Source organism: Chionomys nivalis, chromosome 16 (assembly GCF_950005125.1).
Source record: "Chionomys nivalis chromosome 16, mChiNiv1.1, whole genome shotgun sequence".
In the NCBI taxonomy this organism is placed as follows: domain Eukaryota; kingdom Metazoa; phylum Chordata; class Mammalia; order Rodentia; family Cricetidae; genus Chionomys; species Chionomys nivalis.
In genome coordinates, this window is record NC_080101.1 from 11,042,964 (window position 1) to 11,066,409 (window position 23,446).

General features: G+C 40.4%; 1 protein-coding gene across 5 annotated transcripts; it reads left to right on the plus strand.

Moving 5' to 3' along the window:
- Positions 1 to 13: 13 nt before the first annotated feature.
- Tmem68 (transmembrane protein 68) lies at positions 14 to 22,948 on the plus strand. 5 transcript variants are annotated; one of them, XM_057790439.1, is made up of 8 exons: positions 14 to 142; positions 2,797 to 2,841; positions 3,601 to 3,989; positions 6,880 to 7,044; positions 9,846 to 10,039; positions 15,703 to 15,763; positions 18,373 to 18,512; positions 19,626 to 22,948. In XM_057790439.1, the coding sequence occupies exons 3-8, from the start codon at positions 3,665 to 3,667 to the stop codon at positions 19,728 to 19,730; spliced, it is 990 nt and encodes a 329-aa protein (XP_057646422.1). In that variant the 5' UTR covers positions 14 to 142; positions 2,797 to 2,841; positions 3,601 to 3,664; the 3' UTR covers positions 19,731 to 22,948. The 5 variants fall into 5 exon arrangements, with proteins under 5 accessions (XP_057646422.1, XP_057646423.1, XP_057646420.1 ...); XM_057790437.1 differs by lacking the exon at positions 14 to 142 and adding an exon at positions 298 to 969; XM_057790440.1 differs by lacking the exon at positions 2,797 to 2,841 and having other exon boundaries at positions 21 to 142.
- The last annotated feature ends 498 nt before the right edge of the window (positions 22,949 to 23,446 follow it).

Below are 23,446 nucleotides of genomic sequence, written 5' to 3' on the forward strand. Positions count from 1 at the left end.
ACCGGAAGGGGTGGGGAGAGGGCGGTGCCACAGCCAAGGTGGCCCGGGTTTCTTCCTCACAGGTGCTTAAGGGGAGCTCGCCGCGCTGAGTAGCTGCCGACGTCGCCGAGGACGGTCTGGTTTTCCGTGCCTCCCGCGGCAGGTGCGTGACCCCACCCCGGACCTCCCCGCGCCGCTCCAGCTTGTGGCAGGCGTGGTGTCGGGATCGCGGGACGGGGAACGGAAAGGCGGGCTGGTCCCCTGGGCTGCGCTTCCCCGGCGGGGAGCGGAGTTACTGTCACACCCGTCACCCGCGGGCTTTCGGAGACCCGTGCGCATCCTCTCTGCTCCTGGACCTTCCCGCAGCTTCTCTTGTGAGGCTGGGCTTCTCTAGCGCCTGGTGATGGAGCTGGAGGGAAGCGTGAGGCTCTAAGGACGAGGGTGGTTGGGGTGCCGACCGTGCAGGCTTGGGATCCTAGTTTGTGCTCTTTAGTACCGTGTGACCCGGCGAGTGACTTGGCCTTTCTGAACAGCATCTGATCATCTATAAAAAGGGGCCGAATAGCAATAATTACCCCGTGAGGTTGCGGACAGGATCAAAGGAAGCAACTCTTATAAACTTTTATATTTGCAAATTCGAGTCGGTCCAGACCTTGTAGATGCTGCGTTGCTTTGGTCGCTGTGTTTTCCAATCTATTAAACATTTAGTAAGAAATAATAGTACATACATTGGATATAGAAAACCTAAAGTATTTTTTATATTTAAAAAACAAAATCCTTGAAATGTAATGTATGTCAGAACCTGAAGAGAGAAGCTTGAACTCGCAATTTGTTTTCCCCCTTTCTTGTTAAATGCCACCTGGGCATTGGGGAGAAGGCTTACTGGTTAAAGGTGCTTGCTGCAAAGCATGAACCGACTCATGAAAGTTGTCCTCCACTTCCGCACCAACGTGGAACATGCTCACTCATGCACCCTCCCTATAGGGTCAGGTAATAATTTTTTTTTTCTTTTTTTTTTTTTTTTTGAGACAGGGTTTCTCTGTAACTTTGGAGCCTGTCCTGGAACTAGCTCTTGTACACCAGGCTGGCCTTGAACACACAGAGATCCATCTGCTGGGATTGAAGGCGTGCGGCACCACCACCCGGCCAGACTGTGCTTTATTATCTGTTTTGGGGTAGTCATTTTGTGAGAAACAGTTTTCCTACTAGACTTTCAAAGTTAACTGTGGGTTTTGGCTGTGTCCCCTACCCATTAGATCATCCTGTCTCTATATTCCCCCCCCCCCTTGTGCTGGGCTATAGTAACCACTATTTTTTTTTGTTTGTTTGTTTTGTTTTCCAAACAGGGTTTCTCTGTGTAGCCCTGCTTGTCTTGGAACTCACTTTGTTGAACAGCTCTCCTCAAACTCACAGTAATCCACCTGCCTCTGCGTCCTTGCCTGGTTGAGTGCTGAGATTAAAGGCAGGTACCAGCCGGGTGGTGGCGCACGCCTTTAATCTCAGCACTCGGGAAGCAGAGGCAGAGGCAGGCAGATCTCTCTGAGTTCGAGACCAGCCTGGTCTACAAAAGCTAGTTCCAGGACAGGCTCCAAAACCACAGAGAAACTCTGTCTCGAAAAACCAAAAAAAAAAAAAAAAAAAAAAAAAAAGAAAAAAAAAGAAAGGCAGGTACCACCACCCAGCACACTATTCTTTATCTTTGAGACTGATTTTGTGTATTAGAGCATGAGATGGTACCATCAAATTTAGCGTGAGACTTTCCACCTCAGTTAACATAGCCCTAAAGAAAAATCCTCACAGACCTTCACAGAGATTTGCTTCTTAGGCGGCCGACAACCAGGAGTAGCTACAGAGCAATGCTGAGTATTTCTCTTCTGCTCATTGGTCACTTGTATTATCTCCTGAGAAGTGACTATTCAAATCATTGGCCTTCTTTTTTTAATGGGATTATTTGTACTTTTTGTTGTTGTTGTACCTTTTGAGGGCTAAGTACAATCTAGAAATAGCCTGCTGTGGGGGGAACTTTAGTGTGTAGCTGTTTTTCCCGTTGTCACTTTTATACTTTGGATGTTTGTGCTTTGGGGGCACAGTTTTCCCTGTGTCTTTTTTTTTCCTAGTAACTTTAAACCGTAAAGTCTAATATTGCTGCTTTTGTTGAAAATAAAAGTTATGCTGTGTTCACCCTCTGTGAACAGAATAGACCTGGTTTTCTCACAGATAAATGCTATTGGTTACAAGGAAATCAGTCCTAATACCCTGTTAGTTCAAGTGTGTACTGTCATAAAGCTAGCAAGGTAATCTTGGTAACAAGACAATATGTAATTAATTCCTCTTGTGTGAGGGTCTGGTTTAGTCCTTCTCTTTTATTCCTTTCCTGACTCTCACAAAGAATCTGAGAGGACTTTCTTAAGATTATGCAATATGAAGTGATAAAGTGTTTAGATCAGACTTTGAACCAGTGAAAATATGAAAGAAGGAAGGAAATCTTGTGTAGATAATTATATAAGATTAATATCGTTGTATTGTCCAATATATTTAGCAATTTGAGTGACAGCCTATTAGTAAGAAGTGACAGCCATTGAGACACCCTACATTTCTGCATCCCCCTTATAGATGCAAATGCGGGTTCATGTGGGCTTTGGTAGAATGGTGTAATATGCGATCAGCAGTCTTCAGCTGCGCAGAGGTGTCCTGAGTGTGACTGACTTGTGACACACCCAGGGCTGTCACTATTTGTCACTTAGTCCGTGGAAATGTAAACTTAGCTGTAATGATTTTTATTTAATGATATATTTCATTTGTTTACTGTGTTTTCAGAGCACTTATATTGAATCTAGAGACAACATATTTGTGTAATTTCTGGTAAGTCAAGTACTTGTTTTAGACAATGACTTCATACAAAACTTGTAGCTATGTTTTTTAGTCATTTATGTTTTAATAGAAATTTTAGTGACTGTAAAATAACTGGTATATGTATAATTTTTAAAATTCTGTGTATCAAAAGAGCAGACAGGCTCCTATGAAACCTGTTTCTCCATAAAGAAAATATCCACACATGTATGTTATCATTTCCTAAAGCTTTGGGTTGCTTTACTGATGTTTTCCTTTGTGAGGGACACAGTTGGTCTCAGTGTAAAGTGGAAAATGGTGTGCATGATCCACAGAAGTTGAGCTAGAGTAACGTCTGAGCTGTGCTCACTCTGCTTCAGTTATCCACGGAAGCTGAGCTAGAGTAACGTCTGATCTGTGCTCACTGCATCAGCTTTCCTGTCTCAGTCACAGCTTGGGGGTTACTTTAGAAGCTATTCCCTGCCAGGTGTGGTGGCGCATGCCTTTCATCCCAGCACTCGTGGGGAGGGGGGGAGCAGAGGCAAGCGGATCTCTGTGAGTTCAAGGCTAGCCTGGTATACATACTAAGTTGCTGGACAGCCAGGGCTACTCAGAGAAAGCCTGTCTCGGAAACAAAACAAAACAAAAGCAAAAAGCTAAACCCAACACTTTTCATAATTTTGTAGACAAAATGTTATCATTGTCACATTAAAAATCTATCATCGTTTATGTAGACTAAAATATTTAACTTTGTGTGTGTGAAGAGTATAACTGAATTATTTTCCCTTCTAGTGTTGAGATTAAAACATATGGCAATGAAGAAAGAGACAGAATCTGGGGTTTTCATCTGAAGAAAATGACAGACAACAACCAAACCTGTGCTGCAGGCCAGGCCTCCGTGCCCTACATGACTTGTTTGATTCACGTGCTTGAGCAGTGGCTGGGTGTGGAGCAGTTGGAGGACTATTTGAATTTTGCAAGCCATCTCTTGTGGGTTTTTACCCCACTGATACTTCTAATACTCCCTTACTTTACCATCTTTCTTCTCTACCTTACTGTGGTTTTCCTGCACATCTATAAGAGGAAGAATGTGTTAAAGGAAGCCTACTCTCATAATTTATGGGATGGCGCAAGGAAAACAGTGGCCACTCTGTGGGATGGACACGCAGCGGTTTGGCATGGTAAGCAGGGATACCGTGGTATCTGTTGCCATGGTGTGGAGCACTGACATCATGTTTCTGTTTATTGACTGGGAGGTTACTAAAAAATAGGATGGAAGGGATATTTACAATTCCTTGTTAATCTATTTACATGTATTGTGTATATGTATGTCTTTAAATGATTTTTCCTAAACACATTTGTTTCTGTTGAAGAATTACATAGCGTTCTTTCTCTCTCTCTCTCTCTCTCTCTCTCTCTCTCTCTCTCTCTCTCTGTTTTGTTTGTCTTTCGAGACAGGGTTTCTCTGTGTAGCTCTGGTACCTGTCCTGGAACTAGCTCTTGTAGAGCAGGCTGGCCTCAAACTCACAGGGACCTGCCTGCCTCTGCCTGCTGAGTGCTGGGATTAAAGGTGTGCACCTCCACCACCCGACAGCGCTGTCAATTACAATGAACTGAAATATGAAAATTGATGTTTAAAGCATCTATAAAAACTGCTTAAAACTGTCAAAATTTCTTAATTTCTTACCATACAGAGTAATAGCTTTTCTTGTGACATTTTTTTATGTATCTGTCATTATACTTTGTTCTTCTTCATGGCCAGTTCCTTTTTCTTCTCCCCATCCCCACCTCCTTTTTTTATATGCAGTCCTTCTGCTTTTATTTCACATATATCCCATAACTGTCTGTTGTTCCCTTGTTCCTTTTCCCCTCAGACCTCTTCCTTTCCTCACTGACCTCTTTCTACTTCATAGGAACTGCTTTTTCTTGTTGTTTTTAAATATTTATTTATTCTGATTTTGTGTGTATGTGCACATGTGGGCAACTGTGCTGGTAGAGGCTGGAGGAGGATGTCAGATCCCTTGGAGCTGGAGCTGTGGAAACTGAACTCTGGTCCTTTGCGACAGCAGGGCTGTCTTTGCAGCCACACCCGGTTTTACTTTTTGAGATGTGAAGAAGGTGTGGGGGGTGGGCGCAGGCGGGAGGGTCTTGCTATGTAATCTAGTCAGCCTGGAATTTTCAGTCCTCCTTTCGCTTCCTGAATATTATTGGGGTTTATAGCAGTGCCACCTTACTTGACTAGATTTTTTCTTTTCCTTTTTTTTTTTAAGGTTTTACTTCTTAGAGGCAGGGTTTCTATGTAGCCCCGACTGTCCTGGAACTCTGTGTAGAACAAACTGGCTTTGAACTCACAGAGATCCGCATACCTCTGCTTCCCAAGTGCTGGGATTAAAGGCGTGCGCTACTATTATTCTGTTGAGAGTAAATTTTAAAGAATGAACTATTATAGTAGTAAGCATAAATATGAGTTGTATAGTGGTGTTTACCTGTTTGTCATTTGAGTCATCTCAGAAGTTGGTGTGTCTTCCCAGATAAGTGAGATGGCAGTCCACTTCTTTCTCTCTGACCGGAGAAGCTGTGACACCGTGCACTTAGTGACCAGTAACTCAGCTTTTGGCTGCCGTGAAAACTGCCTCCGGTTGTCTGTTTTCAAGGGCTTGTGCCTTCCTTGGCCAACCTTTACTTCATTTTCCACCAGTCCCTTATTTATTGGTGGGATGCATTTGGACTTTATAAAAATGCCAAAGATTCGATTCATATGTGCCTCAGTCCCTTTCATTTCCATAACAGAATAGCTGAAATTGGGTAATTTGTAAATGGCTCAATTCTGAATGTTTTAAGAGCATAGGCAGATACCTTTGGTTCCTGGTGAAAGTCTTAGGTGGCTTCATGCATAGCATAAAAGTGGAAGGGCAAGCAGGTGCCTAAATAAAAAACATAAAGGTAACTTTGCTTTATAAAAGCCTGCTGTCTTAAAAAGTAGTTTCTAACACATATTAACGCTACAGTTGGGATTCACTGAAAGATTCCCACACATGCTTACATTGTGCGTCCATGTTGTCCATCTTCCCCTCTACTTCCCCCCGCTCATCCAGTCTCTAGTGACCATTATTCTATACTGGACTTGGGTAAGTTCTGATTTGATGAATGGCTCAGCATTTGGAGTACCTGTTACTACTGCAGAGGACCCAGGTTTGTGTCCTGGTACCCACCACCAATCACCTTTTTGGCTAACGTGTTGTGATATTAAAATATCTGTAAATCCTTTTTTTTTTTTTGAGTGCTCTAAGCACTGATAAATACTTTTATCCACTTTTACTTCTCTAAACCTTGTATTCTGATAGATGAAGTTTATATTTTATCTCTGTTTTGCTCCTCAGGAAACAGTTTCAAGCAGGGGTCTATACCCCTTTGTCCAAGACTGTACCCTCACTCTGCTTCCTAGTGTACCTCGGAAATAACTTCTCTGAACCTCTGTACGATAGCCTAAGGTTCTTTCATGCTTCATACATTCCCGAAGCATGTACACTGTTGGACAGAAAAGATCCCTAAATGTATTTATAGTAGAATCCTACTTATGTTAAATAGACATCAGAAGAAAATGTAGGTGCCATCCACACTAGGCGGCGAGTCACGGGGAAGCTAAGGCAGGTTGCGAGGGATCCCTGATGGCTGTCGACCGCAGGCAGCCCTAGCCTAGCATCAGCTCCTCCACACTTGGCTCTAACCTCTGCTACCAGCCCATGCTGGGGTGGATTCTGCCCTTGTTTCACTCCCGCCCGCCCGTGCTGTATTTGTGCTGTCTGTCCTCTGCTCCCTTCCTTTTCCCCAGCCCCATTACGTGGGCTACACTTTCCTCCTGGGCCACCCTTGCTGGTGACTCCCAGCGCACACTCTGCCACCCTCCACTTGAGTGCCATGTTCATTCTGTCACACTGTAAGACTATAGAACCAAATGATTCTGTGTCCAGAATTCTGGGAAAGGGGAAGAACTATCCAAAAGCGAACCGGGCAGGCAGAGACCTATTTTAAGTTACTACATTACGTATCAGCAACTTGTCTTCCTAACAGGTTACGAAGTTCACGGGATGGAAAAGATACCGGAAGGACCAGCGCTTATCATTTTTTATCATGGAGCGATTCCCATAGACTTTTACTACTTCATGGCTAAGATTTTCATCCAGAAGGGCAGAACGTGCCGAGTAGTAGCTGACCACTTTGTCTTTAAAATCCCAGGTAAAACAACTGTGTGTAATGATCAGATTGTGTGGTAGTGTGACCTTAGTGTTGTTTACAGTGTTTGCCAAGCCAGGCAGTGGTGGCACACGCCTTTAATCCCAGCACTCGGGAAGCCGAGGCAGGTGGATCTCTAAGTTTGAGGCCAGCCTGGTCCACAGAGCGAGTCACGGGACAGGCTCCAAAATAACACAAAGAAACCCTGTCTCAAAAAACCAAAAAAAAAAAACCCCAAAAACCAAAAACCAAGAAAGGCGTTTGCCTCCTGAGGATGACAGATTTGAAAACATCTAATTATCCAGTTCAAGAAGCCTGACCTGACTTGAGTGGTAACCCTTCCTTAGCTGCTCTAGAGTCCTGGATTTCTAGGTGTGGCCACCACTGCCGGCTCTAATTATCCCCTCTTCCTCCCTTTCCTTCCACACTGACTCCGATTATTCTCTTCCTTCTTCCTCCTCCTCTTTTGGCTTTGGTTTTGGCTCTGCTGGAGACTGACCCCTGGGGATGAACTAGGAGGCAAACGCTCTCCCACTGAACTGCAGCCCTCCGGTCCTATTTCTTGCTGGTCACCCAGCCTGGCTTCAGCCTGGTTTCTCGAGTAAGCCTCTGCCTCAGCCCACCAGGCAGGCAGACTGCAAACATATGTGCCTCAAGGACAGGCTTAAGTCTTGAATTTTGTTTCTTTATTGTGATGGTGCAGATGGGACACGAGGCACCTGCTCTCTTTTCAGCTATATCCCTAACCCAAATCTTGAACTTTCAAGTAGAATTTTTAAAAAAAGATACATAATTTTGTAAACAAGGTAGTTAAAATTTCATATTTTTGTAAGATAATTTTTTCTTGTTTAATTCTGTTAAAGTTTAGTAGCAAATCAAAATTAGAGAAAATTTTGTGTTTGTCCTCACTGTCCTAAAGAGTATGCCCATATATCATGTCTCATGTAGTCTGTGAGCTGCCTCATGGACTCATGCTCTTCAGGACGAGGACTGCATTTTAAGTCTACCCATAATAGCTTTATAGTTTTTAAAAGTTACTCAAATTGTTTAAGATAAAGATAAGATAAAATTGTTTAAAAAAAACCAACTCATTGAATGACCTTACTGAAGATAAATCTTATTTTCTTTCATCACTAAATCATTAGAAACAAGCCAGGAGAGTTGATAGTATGCTCTCTGGAATGCTAAAGGCAGAGCTGGCCCAGCAAGCAGACTCAAGCCCAGCAGCGAGTTAAGGACCAGCCTACTCCAGTGCCTTCCATATATATGGTTAGTGTGTTAGTCTGTGCCGGAACCCCCATTTCTACTTTGTGTATACGCTAAATCAGATGAGGCTTTCCTCCGAAAGAATGCGATGACGTTCTGCAGATTGGGACCAGAGGGTATTAGAATCTCACCATAACTAGTTATTTTGATTTCTTTAAGTGTCATTTTCACACACTTAAAATTTTGTGGGTTTTATGCTCCGAAAAGATTTAATGGTAAGCATTACTGTCTTACAATGCCTTCTATGCTTGTCCGGTTCTGGAGGTTAAAGCTAGGGCCCTTCCACATGCTAGCCAAGCAGTCGTACCTCTGAACCACACCCCAGCCAAGGACAGTTTTAATATCTGGCTCAAGTGTTGGCTTCACTATTGTTCTGTTACGGAGCATGGGTTTGCTTTTAGCTTTTCCTTTTCCTGAATAAGAAAACTGAACCTTTTTAGGTTTTTCAAAACATTTTTTCCTCTATGCCCATACCATATTTGACACTGATTTACCTTTAGTCATTTATTTTAATTCTTAGTGCAAGAGAGAAATTTTGTGTTCTACCTTCCCTCAGTTCTCTCTGAGAGTGCACCCGATTCAGTCAGTCTGGTGCTGGTGCCGGCTGAGCACTGGTTCAGTCTTCGTGACATCTATAATGTTGGTTCTGCTCTGTAGGGCACTGGGAAGCAATGTTAGTCTGCCCAGTTCTAGGACCCATCCATGTCCTCAGTCTCAAGCAGGAAAATATGGAGATGACGTGAAGGTCCACTGTAGGGTTTTTATTAAAGTACTTTTCATTGACAGGATGTCCTTCATGCAGGGATAGTCATGGTGTGAGAAGTTATGTGATGCTAAGGTTTGGAATTAGCTCTTCCTGGGTTGAATACCCTTCCTCAGTTGATTCAAGTTCTCAACGATACTTATTTGCTGTTATAAAAATTTAATTGTAGGATTAGCATCATCTAACTTTTTATTTCAATAGATTTGATTATAGTCTTAGCTAATTTTAGTATGGCTGAATGTAGTCAGATTTACATTCTCTCAGGTGGTTCTTTGTTGCAGGGTTAGTGGGAGATTAAGATTTGAGTTGCTGATGAGACATCATCTCTGATTGTTTTAACAATACGTGAGACTGTATGTGGCCTGAAAGTCAGTGGCAGGTACTTAGGACTGGACATAGCACAGTGGGAAAGTCTATTGTGTGACTTGGAATACACTATGTAGCCTTTAAGCCTGGCTTTTGTCATCTGTAAAATGGGGAGAACAATCTCTGTTTTTCATGATAAGGTTTTAATTAAGAATTTGAAAATGTAAGGTAGCCATAGTAAGGAGGTGATCAGGCAGAAAATAATCAATAGTAGGTGATCAGTAAGATACATATTACTTCATAAGTGAAACTGGTCTTGTACCTTAAGAGCTAGTGGCTTAAGAAAGTTTATAAAAGTCTAGCTAGTAAATAGCATATATCATGATGAGTTTTGCTCTTAAATGAATCAAACGAGATAAAGATATTTCTTTGTGCATATGTTTTTTTTTTTTTTTTTTTTTTTTTACAGGGTTCAGTTTATTACTAGACGTATTTTGTGCTCTTCATGGGCCAAGAGAAAAATGTGTTGAAATCCTGAGGAGTGGCCACTTGCTGGCTATTTCACCAGGAGGAGTCCGAGAAGCCTTGCTCAGTGATGAAACCTACAGCATCATCTGGGGCAGCCGGAAAGGCTTCGCACAGGTCGCCATTGATGCGCAAGTGGTGAGTCACACCGACGTCCTTGTCCAAGCAGATGCTTAAAGGTGGGCTGACGTGTATGAAGCCAGCATCTTCCCTCATAATAAAGTCCCTGTATATAGCAATTTATAGGGATATATCAAAAGAACACTATTCCTTATGCATAAGAAGCCTTCTTTAAAACCAAAAAAGTGATCTGGAAATTTACCAAGTATCCAACAAGGTTTTATTTTTTTCAGTTGTAAATTCCACTTTTTTTTATTAGATTTGTAATTTTGTACAGAGTCCCACCATTCTTTCAGTTATTATTATTTTTTAAATGATATAGTCGGCTCATCCTGTGTGTTTTAAACCTGTGGTAACGTTGGCAGCATGACTTAGTGTGTTTCTTTGATGAATTTGGTTTGGTAGTTATTTTTTGTATAATCACTCTTTATAACAACACAAGTGCGGCCGACTAATGCCATTTGTCATTGAAAACGACCAGCTATTGACAGTATAGCGTTAGGAAATGGATAGTGGTATGATTGAGACATTTTAAAAGTACTTTTCAAATGAATTCATCAATAAAATTAAATGGACTTGGGGGAACCCCTGTACTTACTGTACTTCCCAGACAGTGGTGTGAACGTGCTACTGGTGTTTTCTTTTGCCTTTGGAAAGGATTCCTTAGTCTTTTGCTCTCCATGGCCTGAGGAGTGCTTTCTGTCAGATGGGGGCATTGCTGCTCCTCACTGGACTCTTGTTCTTTTCTCCAAGCCAGGAGCTTGAGCCAGCTTCAGTAACCTAGCTTTTCAGGTCGCTGTCGTTAGGAAGGCCAGCCTGCATCTTTGTTCTGACTCTGAATCATGTAAGTGTAGACTGTTGGTCAAAAAACAAAGATTGTGATTCATTCTAACTAAAGAAAAGTATCAAAGGAGAATGGATAGTTTATATTTGAATAACAAAGTTTACAGCAAGGGCTGGAGAGATGGCTCAGTGGTTAAGAGCATTGCCTGCTCTTCCAAAGGTCCTGAGTTCAATTCCCAGCAACCACATGGTGGCTCACAACCATCTGTAAAGAGGTCTGGCGCCCTCTTCTGGCCTTCAGGCATACACACAGACAGAATATTGTATACATAATAAATAAATAAATATTTAAAAAAAAAAAAGTTTACAGCAAAACAAAATACTCCAAAGCACTCTCTTCTCTCCCGTATCTACGCACCTGCTTACGGGTGGCTCCTGGAAGTCATTGCTATAGTGCTCTACTATGGTCTCCTAGTTCAAGTAAATCTACTTCCTAACTCTTTAAATAACACAGTCGTTCAGTCGATAAGTTCTTTAAATAACATAACTTTCTATTTAAATCAGTAGTGCAGTGGTCTACTTTGAGTAGGCTTTAAGTATTTGTGGAATTAACTGCTTCTTATTTAAACACAGATTACTCAACTCAGCAAAAAGCTTTTTAATTTACTCATGCATTTGTCGCTAGTAATAAAGAAAATGGACTGATTGTACCCAGTTCCTAAAGTTTGTAGGCACAGATGTGGAAACCAGAGTGGTAGACGGTGAGTTATACGGAACACAGAAGGCTGCCGGCAGCTGTGCGAAACTAAGAAAATCAGTGGAATGTAGTATAGCAAGAGTAAATTCTAATCTAAAGCAAGACATTGACTCTTTTACATTTATATTTTGGAAGCTTTTTTTTTAAAAAAATAGATTTCAGATAAAGATAACAAAATAGTTTGAGTCTTACAAGTTTATCTTGAATTCTAATTCTTCATCCTCGTGTTGACACTTTGAAGCAGGCTATTGCTTAGGAGACCTGGAAAGGAGGAATGACAAAAGAGCTGCTTAGATTCTTAAGTCTCCTGGTGACTTTTTATGATAAGCTAGATAATTCAATTAAGACTTTTTTGTAAAATTCCAAATATTGAGAAAGAGCTTTTATATAAATTTAAATAAATGCAACATTTCAATGCTGTTAATTTACCAATAACATAAGTCCTATAAATAGTTTGCAGCACTTTTGAGGGCTCTATAGAGTCAGGATGTAACTTGTAATATTCTAATGCTGTAGTTCTCAACGCGTGGGTTGCAACCTCTTTGGGGGTTGAACAACCCTTTCTCAGGGGTTGCTTAAGACCATCGGAAACCACAGATATTTGCATTATGATTTGTAACAGTAACAAAATTACATTTATGAAGTTATCAACGAAAATAATTTTATGGCTTGGGGTCACTACAACATGAGGAACTGTATTAAAGCGTCACAGCATTAGAAAGATTGAGAACACTGTGGAAAAGGGTCTTAGCATTAGGGAGGCTAAGGACCACTGTATTAAAGGGTCTCAGTGTTAGGGAGGCTGAGAACCATTGTGTTAAAGGTCTCAGTGTTAGGGAGGCTGAGGACCACTGTGTTAAAGGTCTCAGTATTAGGGAGGCAGAGGACCACTGGTTTCATGTTACAGGTGAGAGTCAGGCACAGGGGGAGGATGGGAGGATGTGGTCACAGCAAGGCAGTGGCAGCAGAGCCAGAGCAGAGCGCAGTTCAGGCAGCAGAGTTCTTGCCATCCTGACTGCATGTCACAGTGAGTGTGGACATCTGAGATTGAAGGGGCCTTCTAGAGATGTGAGGAAAACTTCAAAAAAACTTAAACAGTTGAAAACGATAATTATCGCTTAATAGACCAAACCAAATTTCTAAAAATGCGAGAAAACACTTAAAACTATGGGAGTATGATTAGCTGTGTTTAGAAAGGAACCACTGGAAAAACACTTGTTTGTTGTGTGCCAGGCTTGGAAGACTCCCCAACAATGCCCCTTCCCCCAAAGTAATTTAAAAAATAAGCTGGACATGCTGGAAGAAATAAAAGGAGGATCCAATTGCAGTTCACAAAATATCAGCAGAAGATACCTAAAGGTCATTGGAATGGGACAGACTTTTTATTTTTTTATTCTTCTCTCATATATTACATCCCAACCGCAGTTTCCCCTTCCTCCTAGCCGCCTACCACCTCCCTTCTCCCCAAGATTCACTTCTCTCTGTCTCCCTTCAGAAAAGGGCAGTCTGGGGCAGATCCTTTTTTTTTTTTTTTCTTTTTGGTTTTACAAGACATGGTTTCTCTGTGTAACAGCCATAATTGTCCTGGGACTAGCTATTATAGACCAGGCTGGCCTCGACCACCCAGAGATCCGCTTCCCGAGTGCTAGGATCACTACCACTGCCTGGCTTCTGGGACAGACTCTTATTTGTACCATACAACTCTTATTTTGTGGATTCCTGAAAGTATTTAGGGAGTTCCACATCTAGGTTGGGAAAAATTACTTTAATTAGTTGGAAATAAATAACAAATATAAAAGAAAGGAAAGGAATATTGTATTTAAAAATTATTTGTGCTATTTCACTTTATTCATAACAATTTTTGAGATAAAGGTAATTATAATTCTCCCCACTCTTCACATGGAGAAAGAAGGCTTAGATTTGGTGATCCACTTGTTCAGTGTTTGCTCCATTCTTAGCAGCCGAAGTAGGGCTCTGTAATCATGCTACATTGATGTTCCAAAAATAGTTTTACAAGTCTGTACACTTGTGTACATACATAGGGAGTGATGTGGGCACAGAAATTATAAATTCTCTATTACGTATGCAGCTGTCCTGTGTACAGATATGCACAAGGAAAGGATTAAATGACTGTACACAATCAAGTTGATATAAGTTAGTGCTATATCTTTAAGGATTGAAGCTTGATGCACTTAAAAACCATAGGTCCAGATTAACATGGAAGACTGAGCCAGGTAAGGCAAGCGTTCTATGAAGTGGCTTCTAGAATGTTCTTCAGCAGAAGTTTAGCTATTTCAGGAATGGTGTTGAACTTAATCATCTTCATGAAGTGCACACTTTAGTACAGGCTTTGGGGACCATGCCTGTCTGTAGATACCGCCAGCCGTTCCAGTCATGGGAGAGAACAGTATCTGTGAGCTGGAAGGGTTTCGCTTCCTCCCGTGCATCTTAAATTCTCAATCCTGGGAATGTGACTTTTAAAACACTAGGATTTCAGCCATTTCATTTTACAAAACTTGTCATCTTAGATAGTAGCGGGTTTTTTTTTTACAAAAGAATTCAGTGTTCATTATCATCTCTATGCAGTGGTTTCATGAATTGACCTCATTTTACAGTTTGACAGCTGTGTCTGCTTGTTGGCTTCGCTGCTGCCTGTCTCTGATGTCTGTGTGACGTCAGGAGCATCGTCTTTCTGTATGTGCTCATTCCTTCCTTAGTTCTTCCATAACTTCCTTTTATCTCATCTGTTCCAGGTGCTTTTCTAAGTGCGAGGGACACAGCAGTGAACAAAGCATGCATTAGGTGTCCCTGAACTATGTTAGATGTCGTCCCTCTGCTGAGAGGGACAGCAGGTGATGAGCTAGTTCATTGTGAGGACAAGTTGTGTGACGTTTATCCTTGTGTTTTCTTCTGCCCAGTGAAGTGAGTGAAAAAGACTTAGAATATCGTTATCTTTATCTAAGACCCTGCTTGTAACGGTGTAGAGTTCTACACATAATGTGGAACTTCATGAACACGTGCACATACACATGTATATGTAGCCTTATCTATTCTAAACATTCAGTTCAGTGTATTTGTTTATATATGAAAGTATTTTATCCAATTTTGATATATTTTGCTGTTTACAATCGCATGACCTTCCTATATGATGCTTTATGATATTGCATTATTTTATGACATTGACCTAGTATTTCCATTATCAAATATCACATTTAACCACTGATGTTCATGGACTATCCTATAAATTTGTTATCTAAAATTCTTCAATGTATACACTTTTTAAAAATTTTTACACATGCTTTTTGTTAATACTGAACAGTTTAGATTTGGCGGGCTCGGAAAAAAACGTATTACTAATTTCATGAGAACATCTTGCTGAAACCTATCCTTTAAATGGATACAAACTTTCCCTTTGTCTTAGTTTTTTGTTTCTGTGACCAAATGCCATGATGAAGGTAACTTATAAAAGAGAACATTTGATTTGGGACTCATGCTTCTTGAGGGTTATAGTCCATGACCATCAGGGCAGGGAGCATGGCAGCAGGCAGGTAAGCATGGTCACTGGAGAAGGAGCTGAGAGTTCACATCTGATCTATAAGCTGGAAACAGAAAGCTCACTGAAACCTCAAAGTCCACCCCCAGCGACACACCTCCTCCAACAAGATCACACCTCCTAATCCCTCCAATGCAGTTCCATTCACTGGAGACCAAGGCTTCAAATATCCGAGCCTGTGGGGGCCATTTTTAACTAACCACCACACTCTTCAAAGTGTCTTCATCTCGTAACTTCCTTAATGAGCATATTATTTAGGAATGAGTTAAACTAATTTACCACATTCACTTTACTTAATGAAATTAGTGAGTATGATAATCCTCGTGAGTTTCAAGGGTTTATATATAAGGAAAATCAGTAGATAAAATATTGCATGTTGCAACTGAAGAATAGTCTTTCCAATTTGTATTCTTATAAATTATGAAGTCAAATTTAGTCTGATAAATCATATCACCTTAGATATGCCTCTGGTTTTAAAATCTATTTTTAGTATTTCAAATGTGCCTTCAAAAAAGTTGCCTTAGTGATTCAATGGAGACCTTAAGTGTATTTATTTATTTATTTTTCAATTCAAATTCTTTTCTTTAGCCCATTATTCCTATGTTTACACAAAATATTCGAGAAGGATTTAGATCACTTGGAGGAACAAGTAAGTTCTCATTCCTATGGTTTTTAATTATAGTAATTATAGTATAATCTTTAAAACATTAGGCGTTTTGAACACTATCAGGAAAACTTTTGATTTTTTTTTTTGGGGGGGGGGACAGGTTCTCACTGTGTAGTTCTGGCTGTCCTACAACTCCCTAGACCAGGCTGGCTCCAAACTCAGAGAGTTCCATCTGTCTCTGAACCTCCCAAGTACAGGAATTAAAGGCATTGCTACTATGCCTGGTGACTTTTGATTTATTAATTTTAGAAAATGAGTATTTAGATAACTGTTCTCCATAAACTCTGCGTTGATAGTTCTGAGTAGTGGCAGTTATTATTTTGCAGGGACTGGGGATTGAGACTGGATCTTACCATGTAGCCAGGCTGGCCTCAAAATTGTAATTTTCATGCTTCAGCCTCCTGAGTTTCTGGTAGACAGTATGCCATTGATAGGTGTATTATAAACATATTAAAGTTTATTTAAATGGGCTTTTTAAAACTTCAAAGTGATTCATTTAATATATTGTGTTAAATTATGTTGATAAGATTTAGAAAACATTTAAATACCATCAACTGAAGAAACTAGTTTTAAAATGGAGCGACCTACATATTAAACTAAGATTGCCCTCAGAGGAAATGGGGATGTCATTTGCTTTGGTTTATCTTATTACTTAAAAAAATGATAAACTATATGTTTGTATTGATATTTTCTTTTATCTGTCTGTAGTTTACTAATTAAAAATTCACTTTTAATATAGTTGTAAGAATAAAAATTAGGTTTTTTTTTCTTTAAACTGTCTCTTATTTTGGAATGTTCAGCTTGTTTTTGGCTTGTGATTTATATATTATGTTCAGTTGAATACAGTTTTGTAACTGTTGCTGTTCCTAGCCACATAAAAACCCCTTAGCAAGCCTTCAATTGCTGTTGTTTTAATGCATTTCTTATATTTAACTTTAGATATTATTTCTAATTTTTTGTTAATCTTTTCAAATAGCAAATCGGAATTTATTACAGAAATTCTGTTTCTTCAATTATGAGTTATTTTCAAAATTTTATTGACTGCTTTCCAGCTTCACTTAAAGTTCAGTATCTCTAAATTAAATGTCTATTATCTTTTATTTTTCCTTCATCCTTCCTTCCTTCCTTCCTTCCTTCCTTCCTTCCTTCCTTCCTTCCTTCCTTCCTTCCTTCCTTCCTTCCTTCCTCTTCCTTCCCTCCCTCCCTCCCTCCCTCCCTCCCTCCCTCCCTCCCTCCCTCCCTCCCTCCCTCCTTCCCTCCTTCCATTCTTTCTTAGCTATTTATTTATTTATTCATTCATTCATTCATTCATTCATTCATTCATTCATTTATTTATTTTTGGTTTTTCGAGACAGGGTTTCTCTGTGGTTTTGGAGCCTGTCCTGGAACTAGCTCTTGTAGACCAGGCTGGTCTCGAACTCACAGAGATCCACCTGCCTCTGCCTCCCGAGTGCTGGGATTAAAGACGTGTGCCACCACCACCCGGCTATTTATTTATTTTTGAGGCACAGTTTCACTGTTGCTACCTTGGCTGGCCTGAACTGGTTAACAGGCTAGGCTAACCTTGACCTCACAGAGATCCACCTACTTCTGTCCTCCTCCCCACTGGTGCTGGAATTATAGGCATACATCATCATACCTAGCTAATTTTAATATTTTTTGAGTTTTACTTTGGGTCTGACAGTAATTTTTCCGTTTCTGTATGTAATTAGTGTTTTCAGTACATAACTGTATTTTGTGAAACTTACCTTTTTGGATTCCATTGGTGCTGTTTTTTAACCTCTCTTACTCATCTTTAATACCTTTCAATTCAGTCCTGCTGAGTTAGATATAGCTGTCTCTAGACAGCCAGTGTGTGGTGTCTGCATGGCTGGACCTTCACTCCCTCACCTTTGTCCTTGGTACTTGTCAGTCTCTGCTCTGTGTCCCTAAATGTTTCTAGGTCTGCTGGCGCCCGTCAGCCTTTGTTCTGCAGTGATAGTAACCTGTTTGTATTTTGAGATTCTTAAATCTTTAAAACGTTTCTTGTTTTTTTAATGAACTGTTTAATTTTCCCTTTTATTTTTAAATGTATAGAAAAAAACTGAGTACAAAGTACAGAAATTCTTGCTGGGCAGTGGTGGCGCATGCCTTTAATCCCAGCACTCAGGAGGCAGAGGTAGGCGGATCTCTGTGAGTTCGAGACCAGCCTGGTGTACAAGAGCTAGTTCCAGGGCAGGCACCAAAGCTACAGAGAAACCCTGTCTCGAAAAACCAAAAAAAAAAAAAAAAAACCAGAAATTCTTGTATGTCGCTTCAGCAGTCTCTAGACTCAGTCCTCATGAGCACATCACCAGTACGTGATGAAAAGCTTCCCTTTAGGAGAGGCTGTGCTGGTTATGTAGCTTATATACTAATATGTGGATGTGTGAGGCACTGGATTCAGGCCCCAGCTTCAGAATACACACACACACACACACACACACACACACACACACACACAGACACACTGCTATGAATTGTAGCAAGTCTTGTGTAATTAATTAGAAAGTTTACAATTATATGCATAGCACATTTGTCCAATAAAAATGATTTTGCTTACTTTGAAACAGGATTATTTAAGTGGCTTTATGAAAAATTCCGCTATCCATTTGCTCCAATGTATGGAGGTTTTCCTGTAAAATTGCGGACCTTCTTAGGTGATCCCATTCCATATGACCCAAAGATAACAGCCGAAGAATTAGCTGAAAAGGTAATTTCTGTGTTCTTTCTTAGTCTTAGGACAGATTTTGTTTTAATTATTTGAATGTCATTGTTTATGTATTATATGCCAGAACTTCTCAAACAGTGATTTTGCCCCATTGGAGACATCTGGCAAGGCCCAGTGACATTTTACTGACATGAAAAAGTGGGGGTGGGGGCGACTATAGACATTTAGTGTTCAGAAGCCAGGGATATATTTATAGGCACCTGCAGGATGACATGTTTCTGTATCTCAATCTTTAATAGTAAGAATGAGAAAAGGCCAGAAGTGATGCTAAAGACGTAGAATTCTGTAAGGTGCTATGTGTGACTGGAAGCCTTGAGGAGCAAGCAGAGAGGTAAGCAAACACGATTTGAGTAGCATAAGTTAGTGAGGATTCTTCAAATGTTGGAGCGATCAGTAGTCTAGCAAGCAGATGAAGAGTCATGAGGGTGAGAAAAGACTACTCAGCTTGGAATTTAGCACTGAAAGAGTCTTAAAGTTATGAAAAAGGAGCCATAAGCTGGCCTGGCTCCTGCTAGGCAAACGCTCTACCACTGGACTACATCCCTTGCTATGTGTGCGTTTTGATTATAAATTTTGTACCAACCTATATACACTATAGTAGCGAGGTGAGGTTCATTTAAAGCATTTTGAACTATGATGGAAACTGTAGATTTGCCGGGTATGGTGCCGCACCATTAATATGACATCAACTACAGCTCTTGGGGAAGGGAGAGGCTAGTGAGACTCTGTGAGTTTGTAACCAGCCTGGTCAAAACAAGATGAAATTAAACAAAACTAAAATAGATATACGTATAATTTAGTTCTGTTAAATACATCCATGTTGTTGAACAGAAGCGATCTTGAGGATTTTTACCATGAAAAGCTGGGTCTGTTCCCCGCCCGAGCACCATCTTCCCATTTCTCCCTCTGCTAAGTCACTGACGAGGCCCTGAAACCTGAAACACTAAAATTGCTAGAAGAAAGCATAGGCAGGGGCCTGCAAGATACGTGTGGGAGAGAAGTTCCTTTGCAAGTAGTATGGCACGGAGAGTCTACAGGATGATTGGTGTGTACTGAGGCTGAACCAACAGTGGCTTTTCTTTGTTTTTTAACTAGACCAAGACCGCCCTTCAGGCTTTGATTGATAAGCACCAAAGGATACCGGGCAACATCAGGAGTGCTCTGCTGGACCGCTTTCATAGAGAGCAGAAGGCCGATTGAGAGACAATGTAGTGAGTCTCTAGTGATGAGCTCACAGCTGCAGTGCTGTCTTAAATTTTATAGGTTGTATAATAGTGTTTTTAAAGCATCATGTTAATAAGTATCTTTCTTAGAACTTGTTTATTTAATTTATATTGTTAACCTTGTCCTTTCAATCAGTTGTGTCAAATTTATAAGTAACTCATTACTTGCCTGACTCAGAAAGTGATCATGTTGCATTTGCAATCTTTAGTAGTATATGATAAGCATAGAGTCTTCGTGTTAAGTCTTTCTTGATATCAGCAGGTTAAGCAGACATTTCTAAATTATGTCTGCCATGCCGATCTGAACATTAGGGGCGCATGCATTAGGTGTAGCACTGAATTTAGGTGAGAGGTGCCTGCGTCTGTCTGTCTTCATTCCATTCACAGCTGCGGGTAAGTTGTGGAATGCTTTTGTACCTCAGCGATGTAAGCATGATAACATTGTGGTGATGAACACGACTTTGAGTTGCTTATGTCCACTGTGCTATCTGTAGTGCGAGAGATATAACTGAACTGATTCCTGAATCCTGAAGGAGTTAGGGACATGTGTTTTTGTCCATTGAGTGTAACAATTCCTTCAGGTGTGATGTCCAGTTGCCAAGCACATTGAAAGAGCTGTACTGTTTTATAAATCAAGACATTGTTATTTCTTTAGTATTTATTTTAAACAAGTATCTAAGTAAACATAAAGAATAAGTTGTCAGCATGGTGTTTTATGGGGTAAGGATAGAATCACGGTCACATTCCGCAGTTCGCGCTAGAAGCGGATTCTAGGCTGAGGAATAAGGAACAAGAAAGCACTGATTTTGCTTAATATCCTGGTTTGTTTTGCTGTGCTCTGCAGCCAGTCATGTGGCTTACTATTTCAGTAAAATGTACTTGAATGACGAATTTCTGTAAACACGGAGCTCTCTGAAAATGTCATGGCATTTGATTTGTTGTCTCCCTAAAAACTGATTTTAAAAGTATTTAAACAGCAAGGTATCATAAATCCTCTGCAATATGTCTCTTTCCATCTTTATAGTACTTGGGTTTTATATGAACTTTTTAATGATAAGTGTATATTTATGATACATAGAAATATATAAAATGTATATAGAAATGTAAAAAATAAAGGTGAATTGCAAATCATTCTCTTGTGAAATTGTCTGTGAGACATCATTTAAAATAATGTTTGTTTTACTCTCCTTTTTTTCTTATGAATCATATCTTATTTTAGCCACAATAAATGTGTAATATACTTCCTGTGTGGTCAGTATGTTTCAGAGGCAATTTCAGTGAAAGGAGTCAGTTTGCTGTTTTTTCCCCCTTCTGTTAGTGAACCTTACTTAGTTCAAATAGTTCAAAGCTGTTAAGTAGTTCCAGAATCAATGAGTAAAAGACAATAAAGTGAACAGGAGAACTGTTTTGGAGAATCAGTTGGCTTTAAAGATTGGAGAAAGAGTCCCATTTGTCAGTAATGTTGCAAAAGTGGTCATTTCCCCAGTATTTACGTATTATTCTTCTTTTAAAATAATCTTAGGTTCCTGATACTCACAATGTCAGGGTCCCATCCTGACTGATACATTTTTATCTGTGCCGCCTGAACTTAAATCCCCTTTGTAAGATCCAGGGACTGTGATTTGATACAGTTGGAGATCATGATGGAGAGGGTGCATTAGTGCCTGATTTAGTTTTAGGCCAGTGTTCACAGTTAGCTCTGTGCCAGCATGAAGGGACTTGGGAAGCTTGACTCTGATCTGCTGGGAAAAGTTTCAGACCCCCTTTTAAAAACTTGTATATAGAAAAATAGAATCTCAATATTGCAGTCATAGCTGAAACACCCCTTGTACTCTACCATGTTGGCCATTGGCTCTGGGCGTCTCACATGCTTTCCTTGTGTCCACAAGTATAACCAGCTCTTTTTTGCTCTTTAACAATCAATAAACTAGGAAATTTGTTTTATGTGCAGACCATGCATTCACTTTTATGAGCTGTCAAGATGGCTTAAACAGGTAAAGGCACTTGCCACCAAGTTTACGTTCAGTCCTGGGGACCCACATGGTAGAAGGAAAAATCCAAAACCTGCACGTTGTTCTCTGACCACCATTCATGTTTGCTGTCATTTGTGTTTGCCCACACATATACACAGTAAATCAATTAATTTTAAAAATTCAAGTTTTGCTGGGTGGTGGTGGTGGTTCACGCCTTTTAACCCAGCACTTGGGAGGCAGAGGCAGGCAGATCTCTGTGAGTTCAAGACCAGCCTGGTCTACAAGAGCTAGTTCCAGGACAGGCCCCAAAGCTACAGAGAAACCCTGTCTCGAAAAACTGAAACAAAACAAAACCAAACCCAAACTCAAGTTTCATGAGTTCTTCACAGTGATGGTTATACCAGATTCTCTTCGTGCTCCACCCTCCACAGGAGACTCACACGCTGTGTTTAGTTTCCCTGCCTCTTTAGTCTGTTTGTAATCTGGAGTGATTTCTCAGCCCTAGTTTGTCTTTAATAATACTGAGAATTTGTAATGGAAAGAATAACTCTCCTAGTTAAGCCTTTAATTTATTTTATTTTTCTGATTCTTTATCATGATTTGATTTAGGGTGTGTGAGCCAGACCTGTGACGTCAATGATGTGGGTTTTATGTACACATCACAAGGAGGTGCATGTTGATTTGTGTCATTTGTAATGGTAGCTAACCGGTCAATTAAGACAGTGTGCACCATTCTTTCCTGAAAGTCATTGTCCTTTTAATTAGTAAGTATATGGACACTCTGAAAACATCCGTATCTCTGATCTACCATATTGTTCTGGAGATTAAACTCCAGTCAGTCAGCCTTGGCAGCAAGTGTCTTTACCTGCTAAACCCTCACGGATCCCACAACGATTATTGCTCAAAAATATGCTTTGTTTTCTTTTTGTAAAATATACATAGCTCCAAGTTTTATTGTTTGACCTTTTCAAATATTACTGGCGTGATGTGGGATTTCCTTTTGTATGCTATGAATGTGTTTTGTTACCATTGGTTAATGAATAAAGCTGTTTTGGCCTATGTCAGGGAAGAATAGAGCAAGGTGGGAATTCCACCAGAGATAGAGGAGAAAGTAGGTGGAGATGCCATGTAGCTGCCAAAGGAGACAGATGCCCTGGAACCTTACTGGTTGGTCACAGCCACATGGCAATACACAGATTAATAGAAATGGGTTAATTTAAGATGTAAATGTAAGTTAATAAGAAACCCGAGCTAACAGGCCAAGCAGTGTTTTAATTAATAATAGTTTCTGTGTGATTATTTTGGATCTGGGCGACCTGAAAACGAACAAGCAGTCTCCACCTACTCTGGTGTGCATTCACCCAATTGTGGGACCGTTGCTTCTAATAATGTTCCAGAACTCTCGTCATCTCAGAGATCCTGCAACAACTGAAAATCAGCTCTATCCGCCAACCCCTGAACACATGCTCAGTCCCAAGCACTTTTCTACTTTTTGTTTGAATATATTTGTCCACTCTGCTTAGCCCAAATAAATGGAATCAGCCTGTTGTCCTCGTGTCTTATTTCCCTTTGCATTGGTACTTGGTGTTTTTCCCCCATACTGTCATGCCTAGTTTTTATGTGCATTTGACATGGGCTGGAGACATTGGGGAAGAAGTGCCTCAGCTGAGAAAATGCCCCCACCAAATTGGCCTCTGGGAAAGCCTGTGTGTTATTTTCA